The sequence below is a fragment of the Solenopsis invicta genome, chromosome 7 (genome assembly GCF_016802725.1).
Source record: "Solenopsis invicta isolate M01_SB chromosome 7, UNIL_Sinv_3.0, whole genome shotgun sequence".
Lineage (NCBI taxonomy): Eukaryota > Metazoa > Arthropoda > Insecta > Hymenoptera > Formicidae > Solenopsis > Solenopsis invicta.
Window position 1 is genome coordinate 783,887 of NC_052670.1, and position 19,157 is coordinate 803,043.

Below are 19,157 nucleotides of genomic sequence, written 5' to 3' on the forward strand. Positions count from 1 at the left end.
ATTAAAAGAAAAAAAAAGAAGAAAAAACTCGTAGCGATTAATAGACGAATCGAGGGTGGAATGGGGATAAGGGTAAAGGAGTTAGGATAATTAGGAGATTGTTGCGTTAATTCGAATTCAATTTTGAAACGGCGCGCGGCGACCATCGTGATAAGTACTGATATATACTTGTCGAAACAATCGACGTTAGGCGATCGATGAAGTTATTTAGTGCGTAATGATGAGCGAGGAGAATAATACATTTTTGATAATCGGAATGTAAAAAAAAAAGAAAGAACAAAATTATCCGCTGACGACCAGTGCTGACTCTCAAAAATAGATTTTACTCCTTAGGCCTCGCGGAAAGGGTACGAACGAGAGGATCGACTCTCTCGATCGAACCGGGATGGGAAAACGATCGGCTCATCGAGCGTGTCTGACCATACACCAAACTTTACTACTGCGAACAGCTTTACTACGTCACAAGGCTCAATGATTAAGGGAAAAAAAAAAATAAAAAACTTTTAGGATGTTGACGTAAAAAGTGTACTCTGTATGTCGCGCGAGAAATTATCTCCGCGGACTTAAGCTGAGCGTTTTTTTCGTTATTAATTCTATATAGCTCGTAGCATACGGCGATGCAGTACTTCCCAACTCGTCGGCGAAATCATTGATCTCTTCACGAAAATTGATTGTCGCGCACGGTGTTGAAAGCTCTGCGAACTTACGGAGACAGTTTAATCCTCGGCGACCTGAAGATCGATTATGACATTTAATTCGAATGAAATTCGCAATTGAATATTAGATAATCGATCTGACACGAGCCCGACAAGGCCGAATCGGTCGTTGGGGTCTCCGTGAGCGCCGGTAAAGACCGCAACTAGTATATATTATACTTATATATATATACACATATGTGCTTTATTTGTATATATATATATTGTATATATAATTAAGACGCCGTCGTGAGAGAGAACGCACGACGGTGCGGACGTATCGAAACGGAACAATATACGATATAAGAGGAAGACTGGAGGAGGATATCGCGGAAGAGTTTCGCCTTTCCCAAGGATCTTTCCGGTCGATCTTTTTTTGTTTTCTGTTCATCGGAATTCGGATTCGAAAACCCGCACCCTAGGAGGCGAGTCCTGGGGCAGGCCCGATGCCCGCCGATGACATCACACCCCTGTTGAGATCATTCCGTTCATCGACGGGCGTCGACGCCGCCAAATCGCATATCGTGTAACATTAAACGACAAAAGACGGGAGAAAAAGAGTCTCTATCCAGAACGTTTTTTTAACCTCTTAAGGAGTAGGGGTTTAACTTTGCGGAACCCGGGCCAACAAGAAAACGGGCCTCACAGAGAAGTATTTTCCCTCGTTACACCTTCGGGGATCTAAGTTTACCTGTGCAATCGCGGAAACGGCTTTTCCGTTACGTATAGCAAAGAGAGTGAGAGAGAGAGAGAGGGGGGGGGGAGATTAAAATTGAAATAGGAAAAGAGAGAGAAAGCGAGAAGGACATTACCGTATTATATTCTCGACAGAACTCTGTATACACATATTTATTGGTGTTATTATCGTTCTTATTATTGCTATTATTATCGTCACGCTATTATTACGTATATTATTATTAGTGAACGAAGCGCGATATTGCGCGTCTCGTATGAATATTATTATCAGATTATTGCGTATTATTATATCGTGCAAGATAACGCTTGCGGACGACAAGATATCTCGCGCGTTGCCGTCGCCGCGCCGTCCTAGGTAGGTAGGATCAGATCGTGCGAGGACGAACGATCGCGAGCGTGAACAACTGCGAACGAACGTGAACGAATGCGACAAATACGTTTTTCCCTTTAATTTAATATACTAAAGAGAAAAATGACAAGTACGTAAACTCGGCCTCGTTGAAGCTTGCGACTCTACCACCTGCTCATTCGAGCAAGCTCGTTCAGCTTCAAGTTCGCTCGCTTCGCGCGATCGATCTCCATCCGAGCCTGAAACGAACGTGCGACGGTTTAATTAACGCGACGAGCGTCGAGCATCCGCGAGATATTCATTTCTCACCGAGAGATATATAAATGATTTCATTATTTCTGTAGATGTATTTATATATTGTAGGATCGCGCGGCAGGATTACCACGTGCACTTCACCGTGATAGCTGGATCCGTTGATTAAACGTTTCCCTCGAACGGAACGCGGCGCACCGCATTTGATCGCCGCGTTGACGATTGTCGATACTTTTTAAGGGGTTAATCGGGATACCGACGATAACTTGAAACGCAGAAAGCTTCCTATATATACAGCGTTCAAACTATGCAGACTATACACACGTAAAACAAGCGCGTGTACGCGGGATGTTACGTGCCGTGGAAACGGAACGGGAGAGGGAGAATCTTTTTTTTTTCCATTTGAATCGCGGGTGCGTCTCACGCGTTGAATCGGATATATGCCTCGAAGGAAAAAATATAAAAATCTTGAAAATACTTGTGCACTGTCGAAAGCAACATTGCAGGATCTCTACAGATCTCTTGGCTTTAATGCGATTCTCTCTCCGATTCCATTCGCGGTGTAACGTCCGCGAGGTGAAACGAATGAACACGTTAGATGAAAGAAGGGACACATGATGCGTACACACATCTACGATACGCGTTTATATATATATATTATATATATATATATATACAAATATATATATAAACACACATATGAGGAAGCGGGAAATAATTACGCACACGGGAACACGCACACAAGGAAACAGAAGCGAATACACCTACACATGAAAAAAAAAAAAAAACGGTAATTAGACATTACATTCTTCGAAACACGTGCGCGCCACTACCACATTGTTGATATAAATTGCGATCCATAATATGATTATTACTATTTACGATATAATTATTATCTTGCATTGTCTAGTCATACGTTATTATTGTATAACTAATGATATTAATTATTAATTAATCTGTACTACCTAGTCGCATTATGTGTTGCATAAAAAGAAAAAAAAAGAAAACTACGAAAATTCCGAAGGCAAAAAAGAGACTGTACGAGTGAGAGAACGAGAGAGGGAAAAGAGAAAGAGAGAAAGAGTGAGTGCAAGAGGAGAGCAAAAGAGAGTCGATTCGTGCGATGACAACAACGACAAATACAATATGAGGCGTTGAAAATGTAAAGTTACCCTTTTGCAATAAAAAACAAAGTAAGATTAATGTAAAATAACGATGACTGCAGAAAACCCTTCCAACATAAATAGCTAATTAATTTAAGAAAAGAATTTCTCTGAAACTGGACTTATAATCTATTTGTATTTTCAGCGCTTCATATGCTCCAGTGCGAAGATGCGGTATGAAATTAAAAGAAAAAAAAAAAGAGAGAAAGAGAAAGAGTGAGAAAACGTGGAGAAGTGCATGAGGGAGAAAAAGGGCGAGTGCGAGGATTTTCTTCGCGGACGTAGATCGTTGACAAATCGACGATGATCGAGCCGTAGCGATCGGATTTGTGATACAGAGATGAAGGGAGAGGGGGGGGGGAAGCTTTCCGTCGCGATTTCTTGTATCCGAATCTTGCTGATCGGAATAAGAATCGCGCGGAAGAGAGCAGTTGGCTGGTTCAAGTCGCTCGGTGTTTTGACGAAAGAAGACTGATGATTATAATCCGATACAACGCGGCAAAAGCTTTAGATGCGCATGAGTTTTAGACTTTTAGGCGATTATTATCGAAGCACCGAAGCGACTAATGACGGCTAACGACAGGTAGTAAAGTGTAATTGATCTAATAATCAGATCCTTTGGGAACGAAGTGGAGAATCAGGGCCTGAGCACAGAAAGATGGCCGTAATAGAGTCATAGTCGTAGTCGTAAGTTCAACGCACAAACGATTGACGTCGATCGTATCGATGCCGTAGGGCCTGAGCAGAAGGATGGCCGTAATAGAATCGTAGTCGCAGTCGTAAGTTAAACGCACAAACGATTAACGCAAATGTCAGTTGTTTCGTATGGTACGATCGACGATTAACGTCAATTTTTTATGCGTTGGATTTACGATTACGATTATTATTCTGCCCAGGTCCTTAGCAATTGATTTAATTGGTTAGATCCTGGTGGTACGAATTGAAGAGATTGCGTCACATTGTCGTAGGAATTGACGATTTGAGAACGACGGGAAAAAAAATGAAGTAATTATAATAAATCGTAGGTACAGAGTCGCAAGAATATTAATATTGACAATTCGTGAAAACTGATCGTGTTTCTCTTAATTCGTATCAAGTTTTCTCTGTCGCGATCTGTAGTGCGCGAGGACGATCTATCAGGATCTATCTACGAGGATCAAAGTATGTTCGATAAAAAAAAAATTGTGGGACAGATCGCTATGTCTCGATCGATCGTATGTCTGCGAGATGATTAGGGAAAACGCAAAGTAACGATAACACCAGCAAGTTAATCGGATGGTTATGATAGTAAGAGAGTAGTGAAAGAAAGAGGGAGAGAACGAAGAAAAAAGCGTAATTACTGTCATGAAATACGCGCGCGCGCGCGTCGTGAGGTTTTCTGTGACGCGCCCGTGCGTGCAGGTATAGTAGAACAAAAGAAAAAAAAAAGAGAAAAAAAATGAAGAACAAAACGAGTATTAAATATATGCGGGGGCCGTGGAGAGGAGGGAACCTTCCTTTTATCCGTGCAAAAAAAGAAAAAAAAGGAAAAGAAACCACCGACGGGCGTCCTCCACCGCTTTCCGCGACGTCCGTCGGTATCCCGTCGTCTCGAAAAGAAAAAAAAAGAGAGATAAATTTAAGACAGAAGTAAAACGTGCGCGCGATATAAAGATATATAAATATATATTATATATATATGTGAAAAATATGATTATATACATATACATATACATTATACACGTATACGCGGTTCGCTCTCGGTTTTCATCCGAACGCAGCATCCTGTGTCCTGCAAGAGACATCCCCTTTACGTGCGTCGTACCTCCTACCTTTCTGTGCAATCGAAAACCCCATCCTTCCTTCCTTTCTTCCTTCCTGCTTACCTCCCTCCCTCCCTCCCACCCACCCGAGGAGAGCTCGCGGGCCCTCCCCATATTGCAATATTTGTACTTTTCCATGTTGAAACCTCGATATATAATAAATTATATTAACAAACTTCGATCGGCTGTCATCTCTCGCATGAATATTACCTATTCATTGCGCCTAAAGAAATTTTTTTTGTCTTTTCTTTAGCTGTTATACATGCTTTATATATAATAAGAAATTATACGGAGGGATCGGATAAATATAATAATAATCAGAATTCATGTGTTGTACATTCCTAGGTTGCTTTTATTTGACAGTTACTCGTAACGCATTTTTTTTTCTAGTAAGAGTTAAATATTAATTTTCCAATTGTCTTAGTCTATTAGAAAACATATTTCATAATAATTAAAATGGCAGCATACCTCGGTTTTCGATTAAAACTGTTCCGTCAAAATTGCAATCGTCGATAGGTGGAATCATTTGTGATAATCTCGAGAAAAAGTTAAAACCACAGAGAATGGTTTCACAATCACTAAACATCAATTTTTTTTTTTTACAAAGATCTATTTTTTCTTTTTCGGGGCGAATTCTAAGCCCCTTATATAATTCTTTTTAATCTGGTATTTCTCTACAAATGATAAACAACAAAGTTACAGAGAGTTCTCATGATAAAATATTAAAATAAATATTGAAGTCAAAATTAGTCACCTGTGAGTAATTTGTACACGTATAAAATTTGATTTCCTTGAACAAGAACACTAGGTGTCTTCTTGCCAGGATCGTCAGTGATTGTCGCGCTCGCACCAATACTTTGGCACTCTTTGCTGAATTCCTTCGGATTGATCCCAAACGTTTCCAGGTTATTTACCAATGTAACCTGCAATATCGTAAGAAAAACAAATATATAATTCCTGTATCGATTTTTTCCGTAATGTCGTTTTTACCTTTTTTCCGCCTGATCTCACTGTCACCCTCATGTCGATGGGCTCTAATTTTCCCGTGTGCAGCAAAGTATTTCCCGCGAGGGTAACTTCATGCATGTGTGTCATGCGTCCGATAAACTTATTTATCCCATCCTCCATCGTCACCGTCTCCTGATGAGCCTTAGTACGCATAATTCCCGCTAATTGAGGATTCAGCTTTAACGTCCTATAAAATTTAATCACTGTTGATGTTGAAAAAGATGCGAGATCGAATTGTGTGGAACATCGTCGTCTTACTTTCCGTCTTGCAGATCTTCCGCCTTCACGTATTCAGTAAAACACTTTCTGATGTCCGTTCTTTTCATTACGTCACCCTTTCTGCAATTATCACCATGTATGATCGATATAAAATGAATACGCAATACGCACGTTTATACATTACGATATGACATTCGCCGAACTTATCATCACCGCATAAAAAATTGTCTATTCCTCAACTATATTATTGCGTCGCAATAAAATCACGTTACTCAGCAAGTGCAATGCTTATCATACTTACTCATAGCCAAATTTTGATAGAATCGGCAGGACGTCGGCGGTCACTCGATAACATTCAGACACGACAGCGCTGTTCGAAACTACTGGTTCAGCTGCAATTGGTTCTTCGGTAACGACTAATTTTTTCACAAGTGGATGATCAAACTAAAATAAATGACAATTTCTTGTAATCACACGTTCCTAATCAAAGAACTTATTCCTAAAAAGTTTTTTTATTTTTTACATTCTAAGAAGTAAGGCAATTTGAAAAAAGCTTCCCGCTTAGCAAAACAATGCAAAACAAATATTACCTTAATAGACAACAACGTTTCGACACCTTTTGTGATGGATGTATTGATTATTCCTTTGGCTTTCATTTCTGCTAGGAAAACCGATAGCTTTTTGTATCGAGATTTTTTCACATCAACGTTTTTACCTGGTGGACATGCGGCCAACAGATGATTTTTGAAGAAGTTGGATGACAACATTGGCAAATCGCTAGATTTTACCGTCGTTTTACATGCTTTCAAGAAACAATATTCCAGTAGCTCATCCATTTCTTGGACTGGATCAAGTACTTCCGATTCAATTACGTTTGAAATTTGTACATCTTCAGTTTCTACATCTTCTATATGTTCCTAAATAATTTTCAAAACAATCAATTTATCTTTGTTTAATTTCAAAAGAATCTCCCATATGCCTACCTCAGAAATAACTTCGTCTCTGACTACGTCGTTTGAATTCTCGCCGATATCTAACTCATCTAATTTCTCTGGCAAAACTTCCGTTTCATCTATGATCGCCTCTTGATTCATCGATTCAATATCTTCCAATGCATTTGTAGGACTGTCAACGTTTGGTGAACCCAAATCAGGTCTCATGGGCGGTTTGCTTAATTGACACAGCATGTCACCCATAACATGAAAAACTTCCACGCATTTCCCATGTCTAGCTGCCATATACATATCCTCACTGGAAAGTGCAGTGATACCAACAGCGACTGCAGCCTGCAGAATAAATATCCTTTTTCTATTGTCAATATTTTCATATATAAATAAAAGTTTAACAGAAGTCTCGATATAAACCAATTTATTACAAGTATAACATACTTTGCTCCAAAATACTGTATATCATTTCTCAAGTTACATATGTTGCGACAAATTGAGTACAAAGTAGCACATGGACACTACCATTTCTAAATTTTTAATTGTAGTTTTGATTTATAATTAACTGATGGCATGATAAAGATCCAAACCTTGTTCTCCTCTGTGTTAATCAACACTGGAGTTCCCTTTGGTAGTTTACCAAAACTATATAAGGTCACTGGCTCCTTCAAAATCAATCCAGGTAACATGAGATCTGCTCCGCCTACCAATTTAGACACAACTGGTGTGTGCGTAGTGAAGGCGTTCAATAAATATGGATGATGCCATAACGTATAAATTGTAGGAAACAACAGAGTGTCGTATGAATCTAGTTGAAAGAACATGGGTATTTTGGCTACGCAGTACACCTTGCCTATGTGTCCATTGTGCGTTAGTATTTTCATAATGCTGATGGATTCCTTTTTGGGCAACAATAATTGAATTTCTTCATCCGACAAGCTCGGATATGCCGCCAATACTTCCTCGCATAATTTTTTCCTGAAAAAGATAATTACTCCTAACTTTACACACATACGAATATATTATAAATTAAAAATTTTAATTTATAATATATACTGTAAGAATGTCATGTCTGGTTATTATAATTACACTTGCAAATTCTTTGATATTATTTATTGTAATATGTTTTCCATGGCGTTGTGTAAAAGATGTTCACGAGAGAGGCATTCGTTTGAGGAGTATACAGGGTATAATCTGAAGCTAAACGTTAGAACGATAGAAAAATTTCACGAACCTCTCAGATCCCTTCAATTGGTAATTGGTCTTGACTTTGAACGGCTTGATAAACATTTTGAACGAGCGAAATCCTCTAATAGGGAGCGTACGACATTTAAACCTAACCTTAATCTCCTAGACGGCGCCGCATCCTTATTTATCCTCGTTGATAGTGTTGATAGTTGATGGATCCACGACTCGACATTATCCGATGGAAGCGCTACCAACATCGCGGACATCGATGGAAGCAGTAGGAAGTTGGTGTGGTGGGATAAATTCAAGCTAGGTTTGTTTACTTCGCATGCTCCAATATACTGATGCTCCAAGCTCCAATACGTTTGCGGCAAACCTGTATATTGGAGCTTGGAACACGTTGGACTCGTTGGAGTAAGTAGGAGTATATTGAAACATATTCGACGCGAACAAACCTCCAATGAACTCTACAGCTGACCCGCAGTTAGCATAAAACAGTGCAACAACGTTGCAACGTTGCTGCAATATGCTGCAATGTTTCACGCTGTTTAGGGCGGGATTTTCAAAGTTCGAGTCCCGAAAAACTTTGCAATTATGATAAAGGAATTAAAACCAAATTTTAAAATAAATTATATAATTATTAAACTTTTTGTACATAAAAAATGATTCGCCTCAACATCATGCAATGTCGAAGATATCGTTAATTAATAGAAAACATAAGCCCATTTCTTCACACCTTTGTACCTTATATTAACAATCGCACGCCAGTCGTAATGAAATAACAAAATATTATATTCTGCAATAAGCGATTTATTCGTACTATTGCCATATATGTATACTATCAAAGTTTTATACTCTATTTCATCACTAAAAGTTTCATACTATTGCCAAATATACAAAGTGTGCTATAATACCAAAGGATATAAATAAAACATTACTTTTGAACTTGTTGCAAAAGGTTAAAAGCAGAGAAAGATGTCTTCAGAAGCTGTAAAGTAAAATAAAAGTTTACTGAAGATAAAGTGTTTTCTGCACTGAACTGTAGTTATACTGGAATGGGCACTGCCATATTACGTCCGTAAGCGGAAAACGTGATAGAGATAGCATAACGCGAAGGGGATTTCCTCTCTTTCTAAGCATTCTCTGCGCATACGTCAGCATTCACGTTACATTCCTACTTCAAAAGATAAATTTTTTCCTCGTTTCCACGTTGATAGCTATTTCCATGTGCTGATACTATAAAACTTTCTAACGTGACAAAGACGTTTTCTGACGGCCTGTGCCTATTCCAGTATATTTATAGTTCAGTGATTTTCTGTAACAAACAACTGAAGAATCTTTAACATTAGAGATGCGATCACTATCAAAGCAAATGAAAATGATGATAAAAATTATTATAAAATGTACATCATAGCGGTGTATTTACTAACTTTTCATAACTTTCATTGCAATATACAAACGCGATGAAAAAATTTACAAATTTACTCCTTTCATTTTTTTTTTTTTTTTTTTTAAGATATATATTGTGCGTGATTATGTGTATGTGTGCGCGCGTGTGTATAATACTTAAATAGTAGTACAATAATTAATCATCGATTAGTTCCAGTGTAATTTTAATACTGACATTGCCATAAGCTTCCAGAGACAATGTCACCAGAAAAGTGCTAGTAAATTTGATAGGTATTGTGCTGCGCATCATAATCATCAGTAGATCCCTTTGTTCGTTTTTTGTCATCGATATCCAGTCCATGTTAAATATCTCTTCGCCCAATTCAGTACTCTAAGCAAATAATAATGATTAGAATAATTCAACTGCCGTCAACTGCGATCATCTCTTAACATAAAAGTCTTGCACAGAACGTTGTTTTTTATTATTTTTATAGACTTAAAATTCTAAATCATGGCCTACCTTAGTCGTAACTTGGTTTCCAGCCCAGCAATACATAAATATCTGCACAAACGTGCAAATTACGTAGACAGAATAAGTAGACAGGTTTTCAATTGTCATATGAGAAGACAGATAGAATATAGTTAAACATATAACAAAAGTACTGGTGAAAAATTGAACGAAGATGATTTGACTGAACACATCGTTGATCATTTCAGCAAGTCTATAAATATTTGCATATTATGGTACAAATTGTATATTACATTATAATGTAACGTACAGATAAAACGTTATTGTGACATATCATATGGGATTATTATAAGTGTTGCATTTTAATCAATATCCCGGTATATTTTCGAAGCTAATTGTAAGCGAACAACAAAATTGCGATTTTTTTAAGGATCCGATAATTTTAAAGAGGAAATACGAGGGCGGTCCGATAAGTACTTAGCCTCACCGCCCGGTGGTACCAGTATCGCAAGAGAAATTTACTATCGTGTAACACATTCTCGTAGACGGCTACTGTCAAAATTTCAGCCGAATCGGACTCGTAGTTTTGTTTTGACTGCATGTGGAAAAATGGAAAAAGAGCAATATCGGTCGGTGATTCGATTCTTGTTTTTGGAAGGGAAATCGCGCAGCGAAATTAAAAAGCGCTTGGATGCTGTGTACGGTAACTCTTCTCCTTCGATGGCGACCGTCAAAAATTGGTTTAACGAGTTTCAACGTGGTCGCACGTCGGTTTTTGATGAGCCACGCCCAGGTGCCCCGAAAACGGCTACCACGGAGGATAACGTGACAAAAATCCACGATCTCGTATTGGCAGACCGTCGATTGAAGATGCGCGAAATAGCTGAAACAGTAGGCATCTCAAAAGACCGCGTGAGTCATATCCTGCATGAAATTTGGGCATGAGAAAGCTGTTGACGCGATGGGTGCCGCGTTTGCTCACTCCGGACAACAAGCGCAATCCGAAGGAGTTTCTGCATCGTTTCGTGACCGTCGACGAAACATGGATCCACTGATACACACCAGAGACCAAGGAACAGTCGAAACAGTGGACTTCAGCCGGCGAACGTGCTCCGAAGAAGGCGAAGACTGTCCTATCGGCCGGAGAGGTGATGGCCACCGTTTTCTGGGATTCACAAGGTGTGATCTACATCGACTACCTGGAGAAGGGCAAAACGGTCACAGGGCTCTACTATGCCGAATTATTGGGCCGATTCGACGCCGAATTGCAGAAAAAACGGCCCCATTTGGCGAAGAAAAAAGTGCTCTTCCACCATGACGACGCACCGGCTCACACCTCCGCCGTCGCCACGGCCAAATTGGTCGAATTGCACTACGAACTGCTGCCCCATCCACCGTATTCTCCAGATTTGGCCCCGTGCGACTTTTTTTGTTTCCAAACTTGAAAAAGTCACTCGCCGGGCAGAAATTTGAGTCGAATGAGGAAGTCATCGCCGCTACGGAGGCCTACTTTGCAGATCTCGAGAAAACGTATTTTTCAGATGGGTTAAAGAAGTTGGAGCATCGCTGGGTCAAATGTATCGAGCTAAAAGGAGACTATGTTGAGAAATAAATCGCCACTTTTCCAAAATTTTCGTTTTTCTTTTGTAGGCTAAGTACTTATCGGACTGCCCTTGTATATTTTTATAAAATAAATATATATCTAGTGGGAAACACCAAGTAACCTGATAAATTTTTTTTTATATTTAGTTATGTATAAATAATTTTATATAAATAATTTTATATAACAATCATGCATAATTATATATTATTGTACATAATTATATATATTTTAATGTATATTGAACATATTTGATATAATAGTTATGTATAATTGTACATAATTATTATTTACATTTTTTTAACGAAATTATAATTGTTTATCATCTGCATTAGCATCCACCTTTGTCATAAGATTAAAAAATATAACTTCCTAATCAATAATAATCACGTTCTATAATATAACTGCATCTATTTAAAAGATTTGATGGATATTGTATTTTCATATTTATCCCAACTGTACTATACGTATAAGACCATAGCGCAACATGAGCACAAATATCTCCTCTTTATGCTTTTTGTTACATGTACATACAGTTTTAGAGCTTATGCAACGATATTTAGAATTTATTCTAAGATGCTGTTGTACATGCAAAACAGGAGCACGAATATTAATTATCTGGATACTTGCTATGGATCTTTTTAGCCAACTAATATATATTTTGTTTACATATTTTACATTATTTTAATTTTAACAGATCGTAGAGTAAAACACAAATCGCTTTTTAAAGGAACATGCACCATTGCAGAAGACAAAATATTTCTATACGTTAGCGATATACTTGGTACATATACGTATATTGAGTATTATTTAACATATTTAGAGATACTTGACATAAAATAACTATTATTTGTTTGACGAACCTGATTATACATAAATGATGAATAACATGTTCCGATAATTTGCTTATTTTATTCGATGTTTTATTTAACCAATTTGTCGGAATAGCTTCCTTCTCATCATGTTTGATCATTTTCTGAAGACGATGTAGCAAAATTTCAAATCGTGCACATATTTGTAGGCAAAATCCTAATACCATAGTTTCTATTGCAACGGTTGCAGGTAAGCCAATAAGTATACCCAGTATCTCTTGAACAGATGTAAAACAGAATACAAGAGTCGAAGTGCAATCCCAAGGTACCCACACGAACCCATAGGGTATTTGGCCGTGTAGCATATAGAGTACACCTCCAAACGCACAGGATAATCCCGAGATTGTACACAAGATTATATAAGACATGGTATAAAATCTATATTTCAAAAACACATAATAAATATATAATAATCGTAATGAAAACATGTAATAAGGACAAGCAAGAACTATTTCAAAATTATGCAAATTGACAACACTTTTCAATAAAAGAATCGATAATATATTGTATAAACGGCTATTTAATAAAATTGAGATGAATAAATAATTTTCAAAATAAAAGCCAAATTATAAATTTAATTAAATAAATTTTTTAAAAAACAAGATTTTAAGAAAATGATCTATAAGGCTCAGATACAATAAATGAGATAAGAAATAAGGAACAAGAAACAAAAAATGTGTTTAATATGTTGGAATAAGGAACAGAGAATAACAGTTTAGTATGTTGAATATGAAACATTTTATTAATTCTGTATTTTTTTCACATGATTTCTTATTTATACTAGATTGCCCTATCTTTGTTCTCTTTTTTTTTTCCAAGAAATATACGTGCAAAATATGCAAGTTTGTAATTATAGATCAAAGATATTTTATTTTAAATTACTTATTTGTTTCAATTTTACCAAATAGATGTATATATAATATATTATCGATTCGCTTACAGATTTGATATTGTCGAAAGTCGCATCAGTACCAACCTGATTGTATAATCAAATTTCATCTGGATATCAATCTCTTCCTCGTCACAGGCTTTGTAAGGATTTGTTTGTAATATTTTGATCAAATTAATAATCTGATCGCGACGAGTTATAACAGTAATTACTTTGAAATACCCGAGCAGTATCGCGATATTAAAAAACGAACACGCGACCAAATTTTCCAAGCCATCGACAATAAAGATGACATACATCAAGTGAGTCAGTAGCAGATACGTCATAAGATACATCGAAAAGAAAGTGAATATTTTATACATCAACTTGGAGCATTTCGAAGTCCATTCAGTTGGTTGCCAGAAACCAGAGATGGTCAAAAGTAAAAAGTTGAGAGAGAGTATTTGCATTTCTAGAGTTGTTATAATCAAAAGTGAAAAATATGATCGTAAAAAGCTATATAAAATCACAAGAAATATTAGCAGGAAGATCCTATTATGATCGAATAAGCCTCATCTTTAATTAGCTAAAAATAAATCAACTTTATCAATATAAATACAAATTAAAAAGTGTCAAATAATATAATAGTTTTTATAATATTGTTTTGAATTTTACAATAATTAAGTTTTTGTAAGATAAGCAAAAATAAGCATCTGAAAAAAATAAGCCCTAAAACCGATACAGTAGACAGTAATACATAGCAATGCTTTAGTTTTCATTTTTTAATATGAGTCATATGTACAAAATATTTAAATAAATTAATATGTATGTATGAAAATTTGTAAAAATTTGTCACACACACACACACACCGATATAAAACGGTTTTTGTTGATTTATAAATATCTTATGATGTTCTACAAGATGCAACATGTAGCGTGATATACAGATTAGGTTAGGTCACTCTATTAGATATTATTTTAGTAAGTCACTCCGTTTAGGTATTAAGGGGATGCTAAAGTCGTCCTTTTTTACCGACCAAACGTTAATTTTCGGGCACGCCGTTCTTCTAATTGCATTTACAGATTTAAAAATTCTTTTCCACAATTAAAGTATAGACAGTAATGTATAACGGACGCTATATAAGGATAAGAAAAATATAAAAAATTGAAAATAATTTTCCAATTTTTTTCGTTTTCATTATCCTTTTACAGCGTCCGTTATACATTACTGTCTATACTTTAATTGTGGAAAAGGATTTTTAAATCTGTAAATGCAATTAGAAGAACGGCGTGCCCGAAAATTAACGTTCGGTCGGTAAAAAAGGACAACTTTAGCATCACCTTAATTTAATAGATAGATATAATGTTTCGTCTTTTCTTCTATCCTATATGATTTTCACTATCTTATAGTTTTCACAGTCTGTCTTATTAACAGGTGTGCCAGTTTATACTGCACCTCGATTTTAGATTTAAAATCGTATGAGAAAAATAAGAAAGTGAAAAACTTAAATAAATTAATTTTATGACACCACAAACATGTAAAATGATCTAATATTATTAATAATATCCTCGCTATGTTTAAACTGTGTAATTCACAAGAAATGTAAATTCTATTCTTGCTTTTGAACAATTTGTTAGCAAATTTTATATAAAAAAACCACGTATATATGAATTATAATTTTCTACTTTTTCTAAATATTTAAATAGATTATATGATTATCAGTATTAATAAATACATTTAGTTTTTGAGAAGTAAGAGTACTTTTTTCGTTAGCGATCGTTTTTTGTTTATATCAGTAATGTTAACGTTGTTACATTTTAGTAAATAGTAGAGAGGAAGGTAGTATTACATGTATTAGCTGTGTACAAATATTTTTATAAACTTACTTGTTACGTATATTTTGGAGTACATCGCGCAGTAAGTATATGCTTTACTTTATACACACGTTTTGTAATGAACGTTTATAACAAAATGGAATCAAATAATTACTACAGGATTCTTAGTAAGTACAATTTGTCTATCGATGAAAACGACTATATAGCAATGTGCACACGCGACAAAGGTTCGCAAGTCACTACGATTAAACGTTACAGTCTTACCATCCCTGCACGAATGATACATTAATAATTTGGCTTTGCGGTATCTTCTCGGTATCCTTACTACCAGCATGAAAGTTGTAATTATAACAGTGTTATTTGATACAATCGAGGAGTTTCCCTCTCGATAAATTTCAACATATTGTCACGTTCCCACGTAATGAAATAAATACGCTGCGTTTAGAAGACACGAGTAAATTTTTCATGAGTTTGATTCTTGCCTTATTTAGTTCTTCGATGTATCTAACGAACGAAACCCGGTAGTCTGTCATCACCAATTTTAATGAAGCTTCGTATTATTTACTTACGCTAATAGTATGGTAAAGTCGTCGAACCCTTAAGATATTCTCGAGAAAATTGTGGTGAAGGTCTTTCTATCAGTTAATATTACGGATAATATACCTTTATGGAAGAACAGTCGAATCGGTGGCAGAAGTGATCGACGTTGATACATTAATTTAGGATTTTAGGTTCAATCTCTGATGAAACTTTTTTCAAATTTTTTTTTTCTTTTTCATTTATACTTAAATTATTTTCAAAGTTTTTATACAATTTTTAAGTTTTGTATAAATATATTTTGGTTACTTCTTTTTTAAAAAGTATATGTGACATTTTAATTGTAAACACATTAAATTAAATACTAAAAGAAAATTGGAATAATAGAGAAACGGATTTGCTAAAATATATCTAAAAATTGTACTAGATACAAATCTAAAAATAATTGTTAAACCATCAAAATAATTATGTAGGGCTCACAAACTAATTGCTAAAATGTCAAAACTTTTCACAGCGTTGCTTATGCTAAGCTTAAACGTCCTACAAAATTATTTTGATGATCAAAATTATTTTTAAATCTGCATTCAGCTAAATTTTTAGACGATCCAGCAAAATTAACAAAAATTCTGCACAATTTTCTTTTACAAATTGCATACTTTAAACAATAGTAGGTATATTATTGATAATCATTTTATAAGTGTTTGTAGCGTTCTAAAACTATTTTATTTCTTTTTTCTTTTTTTTGTACTGCTTTAAAAATAAAATTGAGTGCCAAAACCACGAGCATTAGCATTAGTCACTGTGCCGTTGATTTCACATTTTCGCTTATCTGTAAAAGATGTTAATGGTGAGAGAGAAACTTTAAATTTTTTTTCGAGAGTGAATAGTAAATACTTTACGGCTTTTCACCAGTATTTAGTATTAGTAAAGTGAATATTACACATCTACAAAATTTTATTAAAATCGGTGACGACAGACTGTTGGATTTCCTTTGTAAGTGTAAAAGGCGATTTTAATAAAAAGAATTAAAAGAATCACTAAGCGTTCACTAAGCTGCTTTTTCATTGCTCTTTATGCAGCCATACTCTCATGAGTCTCATGCAAACATCTATTGTAAAATTCTTAAGTAACAATATTAACGATACAACAGGTATTCAAATGAATCAATATTTTTTCTCATCAGTACATTTGCATGCTCTTTTTAAGGCTGATTACTGATGCACTAACGATACTTTGTAAATGTAAATTTCTAGATTTGGACTTTGCGTCGCGACATATATCTCCGCTCGTAGAGGAAAATAAAGAAAAAATAAAAACACATTTATATACAATCTGTCTGATAAGAATGTGGTCAGCCTAGTTTGCAAAAAAATGTAATTAAAAATATTTGAGAATATGCATGGATACATGCATATTCTATTTAATTAGAATTAAAATGCAATAAAAGAAAGAAAACATTTTTATTAAATAGAGATTGCATTTTATACTTTTATTATGTAATTCAAACCCAAGCTATCAATTGATTGCTTCAATTGTTGTTGTATTAAAATCCGATAATATCGAGAACTCTGGCCGCGACTGCCCGGCTCAAACATACAAATGCATACAAATATACAGTTTCGCACTATAGCAAACATTACCGTGTTTTTTGTGTGTCGTGCGTGCGTGCGTGCGAGTGCGCGCGCGCGCGCGCGTGTGTGTGTATGTGTGATACATTTACGTAATAGATACTATATAATATTTATCTTTCATAAGCATATGTAAAAAAAAATTTTTGATGGCAGTGACTAAACAGTGACAGTTACGTTAAAAATAGAATTGTGAGAATTTTGCTGCAAATACTATCTTAAAAGCATACGTTTTCCTGAGAGAACACAACATATTGGAATATTAATTTTTCCTCAATTCCAAGTTGTAAGATTATGTCATAATTACAGCAATGGAAAGTATCAGCTGCGCCACTGAGAGCCACTATATAGGATGTTAATAACTGTCATTGACTTTACTGAGGTCGTACGTCCATGGGTTTGCAATTGAAAATGTACACATTTAGTTATTTGTAGTACCTCAAGAACCCTTTATGTCGCATGTTCTTCCTATTGATTATAAAGGATAAAGATATATCATGAAGATATATATCTTCATCAACGCGAAAGACTGTAAGTACAAATTGAAGTTACACGCTAGATCATATAATTCTTATGTAAAACTGTATTATAATAGAATATATATATATATATATATATATATATATATATATATATATATATATATATATATATAACAGATAAGTTGTAAAAATATCTCAAAGCTATTTATTGTATGATACATGCAGATTGAAACAAAATCACGAGATAATAATCTCGAGTGGCGTAGAATATACATCTTATGATATAAATGCTGAAAACAATTACATGTACATAGAATTAAGTCACATGTGTTCGAAGTTAATTATCAAAATTATAAATAATTATTATATAACTACAATTAGTGATTTGGTGATAACTAAATGTGATATTTTGCGTTTATTCAAATTTTAGACTTTAAAAAGTTTTCACGCATATGATTGTATTATTATGTATAATATTTCTGTAAATAATGTTCTTCATTTAATTCATTAAATCCCAGGAAGTTTTTTATATGTACTTTCTTCTGTTTCAAATTCTTGGTCCTCGGATTAAGATTTTTAGACCGCAATTAACACTTAGAGTTAAAAAGAATTGCTTTTTTTAATCTCTAAATACTAATTGCGATCTAAACTCCAATAATTTTGAACAAGTTGCTTTTTCTAGTGGAAATTTAGCCGGCGATGGAAAAAATCTGAAAAAAATATAAAGGTTAAAAGTGGAAATAAAGAAAGTAAAAAAACTCCTAGGCAGGGGCTTATAGGCTAAAGAAGACAAAAAGGTAAGAAAGAATCGATTATAACTAATAATAACTTTAAAACTAAAGTAAAACAAAGAATCAAACGTTTCTAATACAAGCAGTTTTAACGTTTTAATCGCAAAAATAAATTTTTACGAGGATTTATGTGCATTATGTGCATACTTTCTGATTTAATATGAAAAATTTAATTGATGCAACGAAAATTATTTTAATGTTAAGACGTCTTTAAAAAGACTCCTTTTGAAAATTTATCTTAAAAACGTTTTTTCAGACATCTTATGATACAATTTTAGAATTTATGCTGTTTACTTGTGAATATGTGGATCCAAATAAATTTTTATTAGAGTTTTATCAGTATATGTAAAAAAAGTTCAATTTAATTTG

General features: G+C 34.9%; 2 protein-coding genes across 3 annotated transcripts; both read right to left on the minus strand.

The window, feature by feature from the left end:
• Positions 1 to 3,303: 3,303 nt before the first annotated feature.
• LOC105193519 (eukaryotic translation initiation factor 2D) lies at positions 3,304 to 8,569 on the minus strand. Its single transcript, XM_011157991.3, has 9 exons — positions 8,363 to 8,569; positions 7,719 to 8,106; positions 7,168 to 7,470; positions 6,775 to 7,101; positions 6,486 to 6,628; positions 6,224 to 6,304; positions 5,948 to 6,152; positions 5,712 to 5,880; positions 3,304 to 5,631 (listed from the first exon to the last, which is right to left on the minus strand). The coding sequence occupies exons 1-9, from the start codon at positions 8,416 to 8,418 to the stop codon at positions 5,567 to 5,569; spliced, it is 1,737 nt and encodes a 578-aa protein (XP_011156293.1). The 5' UTR covers positions 8,419 to 8,569; the 3' UTR covers positions 3,304 to 5,566.
• Positions 8,570 to 9,105: 536 nt separating this feature from the next.
• Positions 9,106 to 16,181, minus strand: LOC105193591 (putative odorant receptor 85d). Of its 2 annotated transcripts, XM_039451892.1 has the most exons (6): positions 15,402 to 16,181; positions 13,623 to 13,986; positions 12,638 to 13,024; positions 10,226 to 10,427; positions 9,941 to 10,096; positions 9,106 to 9,304 (listed from the first exon to the last, which is right to left on the minus strand). In XM_039451892.1, exons 1-6 carry the CDS (start codon positions 15,424 to 15,426, stop codon positions 9,251 to 9,253), a joined length of 1,188 nt encoding a protein of 395 aa, XP_039307826.1. In that variant the 5' UTR covers positions 15,427 to 16,181; the 3' UTR covers positions 9,106 to 9,250. The 2 variants fall into 2 exon arrangements, with proteins under 2 accessions (XP_039307826.1, XP_025991542.2); XM_026135757.2 differs by lacking the exon at positions 13,623 to 13,986 and having other exon boundaries at positions 12,638 to 12,863; positions 15,402 to 16,171.
• Positions 16,182 to 19,157: the final 2,976 nt, after the last annotated feature.

Coding starts and splice junctions, on each gene's coding strand:
- LOC105193519 (XM_011157991.3), bottom strand. CDS start 8,418: ATGTTTATCAAGCCGTTCAAAGTCAAGACCAATTACCAATTGAAGGGA. Junction 8,107..8,362: donor CAATTGAAGGGATCTGAGAG/GTTCGTGAAATT, acceptor TATCTTTTTCAG/GAAAAAATTATGCGAGGAAG. Junction 7,102..7,167: donor GAGACGAAGTTATTTCTGAG/GTAGGCATATGG, acceptor AAAATTATTTAG/GAACATATAGAAGATGTAGA.
- LOC105193591 (XM_039451892.1), bottom strand. CDS start 15,426: ATGTACTCCAAAATATACGTAACAA. Junction 13,987..15,401: donor CTCCAAAATATACGTAACAA/GTAAGTTTATAA, acceptor TAACAACTCTAG/AAATGCAAATACTCTCTCTC. Junction 10,097..10,225: donor GAAACCAAGTTACGACTAAG/GTAGGCCATGAT, acceptor TTATTTGCTTAG/AGTACTGAATTGGGCGAAGA.